At 38.1% G+C, this 10,742-nt stretch overlaps 1 protein-coding gene across 2 annotated transcripts; it reads left to right on the forward strand.

Annotated features, from left to right (window-relative positions):
* Positions 1–719: 719 nt before the first annotated feature.
* Positions 720–10,340, forward strand: ZNF214 (zinc finger protein 214). Of its 2 annotated transcripts, none has more exons than XM_081063419.1 (3): positions 720–838; positions 5,879–6,040; positions 7,135–10,340. In XM_081063419.1, exons 2-3 carry the CDS (start codon positions 5,914–5,916, stop codon positions 8,829–8,831), a joined length of 1,824 nt encoding a protein of 607 aa, XP_080919545.1. In that variant the 5' UTR covers positions 720–838; positions 5,879–5,913; the 3' UTR covers positions 8,832–10,340. The 2 variants fall into 2 exon arrangements, with proteins under 2 accessions (XP_080919545.1, XP_080919544.1); XM_081063418.1 differs by lacking the exon at positions 720–838 and adding an exon at positions 851–982.
* The last annotated feature ends 402 nt before the right edge of the window (positions 10,341–10,742 follow it).

Here is a 10,742-nt window from a genome sequence, read left to right on the forward strand (position 1 = left end):
GCTTAAGGAAATGAAAACATTTTCCCAAGATAACACACTCAACTACATGATAGAAGATCAAGTACTAGGATCTCTTTCTGCTGTTCCCAGGATACCATGAAGATGGTCCTTCCCGGAGCTCCACCTCGGTCCCATCTTGCCTTTCCTGTGTCTGCCAGGAGCCACCAGAGGAGCCCAAGAATTGGCAGGAAGAGAGGAGGAAAGCCAGATTCCACCAGCGAATGAGCAGGAGCGAAGCGGTCCAGGCAACCATGAACTGGAATTGGAAAGATCTGCGTGACTCCAACCTCGAGTTTAGGGAGGATGCTAGGGCCAGCGCTGATGGGGGTGCCCGTTTCGTCGAGGGCGCGAGACAGCAGGGGCAACCAGCCGTCGTCCTCAAAGGGGACGGGAGAGCAAAGGTTTCCCCAGGTTCCTGTTGTGGGGGTTCCGCACTCGCGGGTTGTGAGGGTCCCAGATTCTCCAAGGCCGGCTGCTCATTTCCTCGAATCCCCAGCCCCGCCCCCTTCCCAGGGTCCCTAGAAGCACAGCCCTATTTCGTTAGCATGGGTGGGGGGGTGGTTAGTTCGGCCCCATCCCCTGCTCAGAGTGAGCGAGTGCACAAACCTCCGGCCCTGGGACGCTTGTGGCACAGCGCCGGACTGCGCCCCGATCTTTCTGGCCAATCAGGAGCGACGTTCTCCTGCGCTCTCCTTTCCTGCCTGCCCCCTCCCGTCTCCATGGAAACACTCGGAGTGTCTGTACCAGGCCTAGGGGCTTCGGTTCGGTGCTGCGGGGCTGCGGCCATTGTTTGTGTAGACGGAGTGATTTGGTCGTCTCCGTACCCATCAGAGGCTCCGTAAGTGACGCGGACCCTTGGGAGTACTGAGCCAGAAACGGACAAGGGCGGGAAAAGCTGTGACTGAAGAAAGAGTGGCAGAACAGGGAGGGTCCGGGGCCGAGAAATAGCTCCGGCTTAGAAATCCCGGAGACACCAGCGTAGGTGGGTTCTTCACAGCCGCCCTGCCCATGTTAAAACTGAGTAAGGGGGAGAGAAGGGCAAGAGGCAACTTGGGCCCTGGGGCCGAGGTGCTCGGGGTTGGGAGGTGTTGGGGCACCGCTCGGGTCTACGGTCTGGACAGCGGATCGGAGGCCGCGCAGATGGTGGCCCTGAGACATGGAGATCCCGCTCCTTGAGAACCGTTTGTAGTCTGAATCCGGACACCCGGGCGGCCCGTTTGCTCGTTGGGGGAGCCCAAACCTGCCCTGCTCTTAGGACACCCATGAATCATTTTTCTCTCTAGAGAAAGAGGGCTCTTACTGTTTATCATTTTCCCCAGGGACCTGTGATCAGCAAGGCAGGACCTGGGTGGCAAACGCTCATGCACCCCATTTTACAGGTGAGGGAAGTGGGAAGTCTAGAGGTCTGGTCCTTTTCAAAGTTCCACAAGTGGTTGGTGGTGGAGTTGAGACTATGATGAGGATCTAAGACTCTAGGTACTCTGGCAATAAATCCAGTATTTCTGTTGTTAACAGAAGGGGAGCGCATGGAATTATCTTTCTACTTAACTGATGGACAAAATAAAAAAATAAAGAATAGAAACTATTTAACTACCCTATTATTTCGATTATTTTTATTGTTCTTAATAATAAACTAGAAAAGCCTTGAGGGTCAGAGAGATTAAATTACAGAGAGAGCATCTGCATCCTTGCAGGGATTAAATTGAGATCCAATTCTGTGTTTTCATGCTCAAAGTAGAATTGTACTTTTGAAGTTTCTAGAGGGTCAGAAATAAAGTCCTGGTTCCCGTCCTAATAACTCTCCTGGTTCTTGAAAGGGAACAGAAGAAATGTTCTTGGGTTTTTTCTGACCTCTTTGTTGGGGATTTGGGGTCATGCCCTATTAGTATGTGGAGAATGTAGTGGGAAGGGGAATTTCAAGTCATGCCGTCTTTCATTCCTCAGCTCAGCCTTCTCAACACTCCATTACCCACAAGAGAAGCACAAAGTTAGAAGGAATATTTACTGTTTTCCTTATTATCTGATCCCAGGTGAGTAGGAGGTGTGATAAAAAAAATATAGTGAATGTTTAAATTAAAAAAAAAGTTATTACAGAAAAGACATATTGCCATTAATCCCCCTCACTTTGAACACAGTTATTTCATTGTTCTTGCCACTTTCTGAAGCAGTTCTAGAAGTCCTCTTTCGTGTCTTTATTTCATCCTCCATCATGACAATGCTCCATGTCACACATCACTTCTGGTATGGCAATTTCTGTCGAATAAAAACATGACGGTGTGTCCTCACTCATCTTATTCACCGGATCTGGCACCATGCAACTTCTGGCTCTTCCCCAAAGTCAGAATGACCATGAAAGGAAAACATTTTTGAATCGATTCAGGACATTGAGGCAGCCATGACAGCACAACTGAAAACACTCACGAAAAAGGACTTCCAGAACTTCTTCAGAAAGTGGCAAGAACGATGGGATAAATGTGTTCGAAGTGAGGGGGAGTATTTTGAGGGGAATTAATAGTAATGTATCTTTCACTGTAATAAATTGTTTTTTATTTAAACATTCACCATATTATTTGATCATAGGCTCGTAGGCTTGTCTTTTCTCATTTATAAAATACCCGTGAGTTCTCCTAGTAGTTGAAGCGGCCATGGGAATGCATATACCAGACAGAACAGAATATGTTCCTCCCTTGCCTGGACAGCTTCCTATACAGCAAGTCCCTGCCTCCCACCCAGTGTCTTTTCCCAACATTTACTCAGTCATTCCAGTCTACTATACAATTCATGTTTTCCTTAGAGCTCTGAGATAAATACAAGATTGGGGAAATAAACCATATGAAGTTAATAATAATTTCTAAAGTTACAGCACATTAAATAGTGCCAGTATGAGCCGCACTTAAAAGACAGGAACAGAAACTCAGATTTGAATAATCATTATGTATAGGAAGATAATCATTCCAGACAGAAGGCTGTCATTTAATCTCAGGCAGAAATTGAAGGAAGAAATAGGAAATTGGGTAGTAGCAGTAGAGTGTAAATATGAATGCATAAGGTGAGGCCATTTGTGGAGGGCTGGTAATATTTAATGGGTTACTTATTCTCGTGAACCACTCTAGAGTCTCCTGCACATCAGCCAGAGGCAGCCATTATTGACTTAGTCTTTTATCTAATACTTAATATATATACATACTAGTCTGTATAAACAATAATACGTATTCATACATATACATACACATATGTACAAATATACACACATGGATGTATCTAAGATACATTATATAGAGAAATTACATAAAAAAGTTTTGAAATTTTAAAAATTTGCATGAAGTGAAATCTTATTTCTTTTTATTTATATAGGTTTAGGCTTTGAAAGCTCTTCTTCATTCTCAAATATTACTTTCATTTTTTCAATTGTATTTTATAGTTTCAAGTATTTTAAAAATTTAACTCTGAAACTTAAACATTCTTTTTTCTTACTTATTTTTCTAGTAACATTTCCTTTCTCCACTGATTGTGGTACTACCTTTTCTTATCCAAATCACTAAATTCTTTACACACACATGCACATACACAAATGTATCACAGGTCACTTCTGGGGCTATCCTGTTTCATAGACTCATTTCCAAATTCTTAATACTGGTATCATAATGTATTTAATCTTGTTCCTTTATACACAGTGGATTTAATGGGTAATAAAGAGGAATTTAGCCTTTCCTTTTTACTCAGTGAGGATAAAGAAAAGGAAGATAGCTTACATACTGGGACTATTCCACAGAATAACATTATGATTTCTATTTTGGAAAAAGGAAGTAAAAGTAACATATAATAACTTAGATATTGAATATGTTAACCTTTCAGTGTGTTTTATTAGTATAGCATATTGGACAAACTACAGGCTCTAGACTTATTACCTAAACTTGTTTCATGCCTCCACAACTTCTTGGTTATGTGAACTAGATTCAGTTACTTAACCAGTTTTTCAACTGAAGTGGGAAAATAGAACCTACTATATAGAGTTGTTAAGAAGATTAAATAAGATCATACATGTAAAAGACTTAGTACAGTGCTTGACAACTAGAACTCATTAACAATTGGGTGCCATTATGTTAGTTAATATTTGAAATATAATGCATACCGTGTTTCCCCGAAAATAAGACTAAGCCGGACCATCAGTTGTGCATCTTTTGGAGCAAAAATTAATATAAGACCTGGTCTTATATTAATTTTTGCTCCAAAAGATGCATTAGAGCTGATGGTCCAGCTAGGTCCTATTTTTGGGGAAACACGGTATCTGATAACTCTCTAGTCACTAAGACACAAGAATTTAGGCAGGGAATCTTGCTTTTGTTGTTTTTTTTTTTTTTTGTCAGATGGCTAGTCAGTTGTCCCAGCATCAATTAAATTAGCCATCTTCTCCCCACCAATTTGATATCACCTTTATCATGTTTAGAATTCATTGCTATATTTGAGTCCATTTCTGGATTTGTAGTCTTTCCATCGATCTCTATTCCTGTGTCAACCCCATGGTGGTATAATTAGAGGCCTCATTAAAGTTTTCATATACCATTGGGTTAGTCTCCCCTTTTTCACAATTTTTCTTTTTCTCATGAAAGCACTTGAAAATCAGTTTGTCAGATACCTTCTTCTCCCCTCCCCCAAACCTTGTTAGTATGTTGATTGGGAGCCCATTAAAAATATAGGTAAGTTTAGTGAAAACAAAATTACGTTTATTTCTCCTGCCTAAGATTGTGGAGTATTTCGAAATTCTAAAGCTATCTTTATATAGGTTTTAAGTGTTTTTGTTAAACTAATTTTTAAGAATTTATATTTTTAAATTACTGTTGTTAAATATTATTTTAAAAATAACTTTCAAAGATTATTATCTGTGTCCAAACTCTTTTTCTAAATTATGTAATTGTATTTTATGTTAATTAATTTGAACTCTTATTGTGATGTATTACATAATGCAAAAAATATATTAAAAGAAATATGTACAATTTAAAATACAATAACATGGACACCCACCATCTAGACCAGCAAAAACTTTTAAAAGCCCCCTGATAACCCCAACAATTTCATTTCCTCCCTCTCCTAGAGGGGCAATGGCTACCTTAAATCTTGTGTTTATTATTCCTTAGTTTTGTGATTTTTTTTTTTTTTTGCAGTTTTAACTACCTATGTCTGCCATCTCTAGACGAAATTGTTTAGTTTGCCAATTTTGAACATTATATACATGGAATCACTACGTATGTATTTTTGCCAATGGCTTCTTTAGCATATTAAATTTTTATTTTTCTGTACATTTTACAAAATGAAGGACCAGTGAGTTTATTTATTTTCCACACTTTTCAGTCCTGTAGACTGGGTTTCTGAGCATCCCAATTTTCTTTTCTTATTTATATATTCATTTGTATTAAACATTATTTTTCAATTTTTTAACTTTTATTCTATAAACATAAAAATAAAGATCACTGAATTTCCTCATCTTTGAGTTATTTGTGTCTAATGTTTCATTGTTGATTAATTCAACATTCAAGATTAATGTTTGAATCTTGGGAATTCACTTAATCTTTTGAAATCAGTGCTTATTAATTTGTAAAAAAGAGGTAATAGTAATATGCACAAGATGGGATTGCTGTGAGGATTACTTGAAATATATGTGAAGTAGTTAGCCCAGTGGTTAGCAGACAAATGCTATATAAATGTTTTTTATAATAGTGATGGGGTTCAATGACTGGATACATTATTTAGCCATTTGACTATTAGTATGTCTCCTCTTGCCTTTCTTGTTTTTCGTCATTATTGAAGTTCTTTCTTTTTCTATTTGATTTGCCATTTATCTTACCTGATGATTGTCTTTTTCTTTGTCCATCTTACGTAGATTTCTTTGTCCCAGAAAGGCTGATCTTTGACCCGATGGCAGTAACATTTGAAGATGTGACGGTTATTTTTACCTGGGAGGAGTGGAAATTCCTGGACTTTTCTCAAAAAAAGCTCTACAGAGAGGTCATGTGGGAGAACTACACAAATGTCATGTCAGTAGGTAAAGTTATCCCAGTTCTTAGGAAAACGTTTCTTCTGGGACCAATTGTGTAGAGTAGTTTGGTTCTTTATCTAGGTGTTGTATTGAGGTGGAAGAAACAAGTGTCAGAAATGGGTCTTAAATCAGATGACAAATAGAAGATATACAAAGCAAGACATCTTCCAAGACTATGTAATTAATAGGTATTTGTGATTGTTATTCTTGTTTTCTGTATTACATTTAAAGCACAGATCACACACAATCAGTTTTGTGTGGTCCTAAAATTGTTCTCTGTACTATTTGTACAAGTTTGCTTTTGCTGTATAACCCCATACTTAATGATATAAAACAAACTATTGTTTATGATTCTAATTGGTTACATGGATCTTCTATCATGGAGTCACTTGGTTGGGGCTGGACAGCCTGACTCACATTTCTGGCAGTTGGTAAATATCAGTGGGGAGAATAGGAATGGGTTAACTATATGTCCTTCTTCAAACAGGCTATGTAGGTTCGTTTACATGGTGGGGGTCACAGAATTTTCAAAACGAGCAAGAGAGAGGCAAAGTCCCAATGCACAAGCAATTTTCAAGTCTCTTCTTATATCACTTTTGCTATTGTCCCAGTGAACAAAGAAAATTGTACAGCCAAGCCTACAGGCAGTATGGAAGGGAAACAGCAAAAGATATAGATTAGAGAGTTAATACAGCCATTTTTTAATACATAATTTATGACACTCTTCTAAAACAAAAATTCTAGAAGCAGTACTTTATTTCTTATAATAATGCCCCAAATAGAGTAATCTAATTAAATCTTGGTCTTCAAAGACTATTTCCATGAAGCAGTCAGTCAGCCTTACTCTTTTATTTCTAAGAGTACATAGTAGATGCTCAAGATACGTTTGTGGAATGAGTGAGTGAATGAACGAATACATATATGAATAAACAAACAAATGAATTTCAGACCCAAATATGGAGCAGCCTAAGTCATAACCTTCTTTCCCACTCCAACCTACATATATATTCCTATAATTCTGGAGGCCATTGATTGAGATACTTGGAAATTTTTAAACACATACTTAATATCACCACTGGATTATTTGTTTATACTTTTAGGAAACTGGAAAAAGAGCTACAAACCCCAAAAAGAAAGATTCAGATATTTAGAACATGAAAATCTTTCCTGCTGGCGAGGTTGGAGGAATGCAAGCACTCAGATATACGAGAACCGAAACTATGTGAAAACCATTCAAGGGACAGATTCCAAAGACCAAAAGCAACAAGACTTTTCTCATTATCAAGAATGGTTAATACTCTCCACACAAGTACCAGGCTATGGGGACTATGAACTGGCTTTTGAAGGCAAAAGTCCCAGGAACTTAAAATATACGAAGTTTATACCTTGGCAGCCCTTGGAAACAAAACATTCTCAAGACTATGGTAGAGAAATCTACATGAGTGATTCACATGGTTTTCAAGGAAACAGATACCGTCTTGGCATATCCAGGAAAAACCTCTCCATGGAAAAACAACAGAAGCTCATAGTTCAGCATTCCTATGTCCCAATAGAGGATGCCCTTCCAGAGTACATTGAGGAGATATGCCAAAATGACCTACTGAAAGACTCCATGGAAGATAAATACTGTGGATGTAGTAAATGTAAAGAAATTTATTATTGGAACTCGCAGTGTGTTCTCCACAAGAAAAATCAACTTGGAGAAAAGTTCTATCAATGCTCCATCAGCACAGCATGTTTCTCTCAGGGATCAGACTTATACAGACATCCAAGATTCCACATAGGTAAGAAGCTGCACGGATGTGACGAAGTTGACAGTAACTTCAGTCAGAGCTTAGGTGTTCACTTTCATCAGAGAGTCCACAGAGGGAAGGTTCCTCCTTATATATGTAATATATGTGGTAAGAGCTTCAGTCAGATCTCTAGTTTTCACAATCATCAAAGAGTCCATACAGAAGAGAAACTCTCTGAATTTGAGTGTATTAAGGACCTCAGTAGAAACCCATTACTTCATATTCACCAGAGACTTCACATAGGAGAGAAGCCTTTTAAGTGTGATCAGTGTGGTAAGAGTTTTAGTCGGAGTTCAGTACTTCATGTTCATCAGCGAGTCCACACAGGAGAGAAACCATATAAATGTGATGAGTGTGGTAAAGGCTTCAGTCAGAGCTCAAATCTTAGAATTCATCAGCTAGTCCACACAGGAGAGAAGTCCTATAAATGTGATAACTGTGGTAAGGGCTTTACCCAGCGCTCAAATCTTCAAATTCATCAGAGAGTACATACAGGAGAGAAGCCTTATAAATGTGACAACTGTGGGAAGGACTTCAGTCACAGCTCAGATCTTCGCATTCATCAGAGGGTACATACAGGGGAGAAACCCTATACTTGTCATGAATGTGGGAAGGGCTTCAGCAAGAGTTCAAAGCTTCACACTCATCAAAGAGTACATACTGGAGAGAAACCCTATAAATGTGAACAGTGTGGTAAGGGATTCAGTCAGCGTTCACACCTTCTCATTCATCAGAGAGTCCATACAGGAGAAAAGCCCTATAAATGTGATGATTGTGGAAAGGGCTTCAGTCATAGCTCTAATCTTCACATTCATCAGAGGGTCCACACAGGAGAGAAGCCTTATCAATGTGCTAAGTGTGGTAAGGGTTTCAGTCATAGCTCAGCTCTTCGAATTCATCAGAGAGTCCACACAGGAGAGAAACCCCATAAATGCCATGAGTATTATAGGAGATTTGATCAGAATTCACATCTTCACAATAATCACGGAAGAGAAACCTTATAATTCTGTGCATTTAGTTAACAGAAGCTTTAATCAAAGCTTAACCTTAAGCCCAATAAATGCTGCTGGGAAGAAAATTCTATAAATAACCCAGGTAATCCCAAGCAACATTTACAGTTTCCCCCAATACCCACTAAGAATCATTTACTTCAACATGAGATCCTTAGGATTCCTGTGTATTTAAAAAATTAAAGTTTTTTTTCTATAAATATTATAGTCATAAAACGTGAAAGATTTGAGAAAACTCTTCATCCTCTTTCATTCTAGTCTTTTTTTGTGCTTTTTTTTATGTGCATGAAATCATACTGTATGTTCAACTTTGTATTTCCACTTACTTCAAAACATTTATCTGTACTTACATTTTGGTTTGAACTGAAAATAGCTGGCTATCTATGGAATAAAATCTTGACTCTCCTATAAAGTCCCTAGGAAGCCACAGAAAAAAAAGGAAAACACACTAGACTTAAAATTGAAGCTGGTAGACAACCTATTAGTCAAATGTGTAAGAATTAACTCTAGGGCTAGTAGAATTCAATTGCTTATGACAACAGATAGGAAAACACTGTGTGACCCTTTATCGGAGATAGGATAGCTTAGAGATGTTATCTTTGTCACCCAGAAAACTCAAGAACCATCTTTTTGTTGCAGGGTGCTGTACTTTCAGGTTACCACAATACACTCTAATCCATCCTCCTCCCCAGCTTTCCACATTTACTCATAAGTTCAGACAAGTAATAAGAAGCACAAGATTTAGTTTCTCTAAGTAAGGTGTGAAAGATGTTGACAAAATCTGATAGAAGTGAATGCTAGAAACTGAAGATACTCCATAGGTTCACCGTTAGAAATCCAAGCAGTAGAATTTGATTTAATCTCAGTAGAAGAGAGTGGTAATAGAGAAATATCTGGTAGAAACAGAAATGAACTCACAGCTATGTGCAAAAATGAATTCAAGCTAATTATGTAAGAAGAGAGAATCTGGCCATTATAAAAATGGAGTAGAAACAGTAATACACAAGTCCTAATTATTGATATATAAATATGTTTGGGTATCATGACACAAGAAAAAATAAGTAGACCTGTTTAGGGAAATAAGAGGAAGTTGCAATCCAAAGAAAGGAATATCATTGTAAAGACTCAGAATCCCATAGCCCTAAAAATGAACTATTTTGGTCTCCAGAAGAATTTTCAAAACAATTGGTGTCCTCAGTAACATGACAGAAAACCTGAAATCAATAAAACTAGAGTAGAAATCCCTAAGTACAGAAGAAACTCTAAGATAAAAAAGAAAAATATATAAAATGAAGAAGGACTACAGGGAACTTTAAAATACTGTATCAAAGTGAAAGACAACAAGGAGCAAAACTGACACTGCAGAACATCAAATACTGTAATGAATAAACTTGAGATGATCTTAAATGTGTAAGTAGAGGATAATGAGATGAGAACAATGACAGGAAAGATGTGAAGTGCAGAGAATGGCGATTCCAATGTAAGAATGGTGTTTCATTTTTTTTCCAAATTTTTTTTATTAAATTTATTGGGGTGACAATTGTTAGTAAATTTACATAGATTTCAGGTGTACAATTCTGTATTACATCATCTATAAATCCCATTGTGTGTTCACCACCCAGAGTCAGTTCTCCTTCCATCACCATATATTTGATCCCCCTTACCCTCATCACCCACCCCCCACCCCCTTACCCTCTGATAACCACTAAATTATTGTCTGTGTCTATGAGTTTTTCTTTCTCATTTGTTTGTCTTGTTCTTTTGTTGTTTTTGGTTTATATACCACACATCAGTGATATAGGAGCATTTGTGACAACATGGATGGATCTTGAGAGTATAATGCTAAGTGAAATAAGTCAGACAGAAAAAGCAGAGAACCCTATGAAGAATGGTGTTTCTAAGGAA

The sequence above is a fragment of the Rhinolophus hipposideros genome, assembly GCF_964194185.1.
Source record: "Rhinolophus hipposideros genome assembly, chromosome: 10".
Classification (NCBI taxonomy): Eukaryota; Metazoa; Chordata; class Mammalia; order Chiroptera; family Rhinolophidae; genus Rhinolophus; species Rhinolophus hipposideros.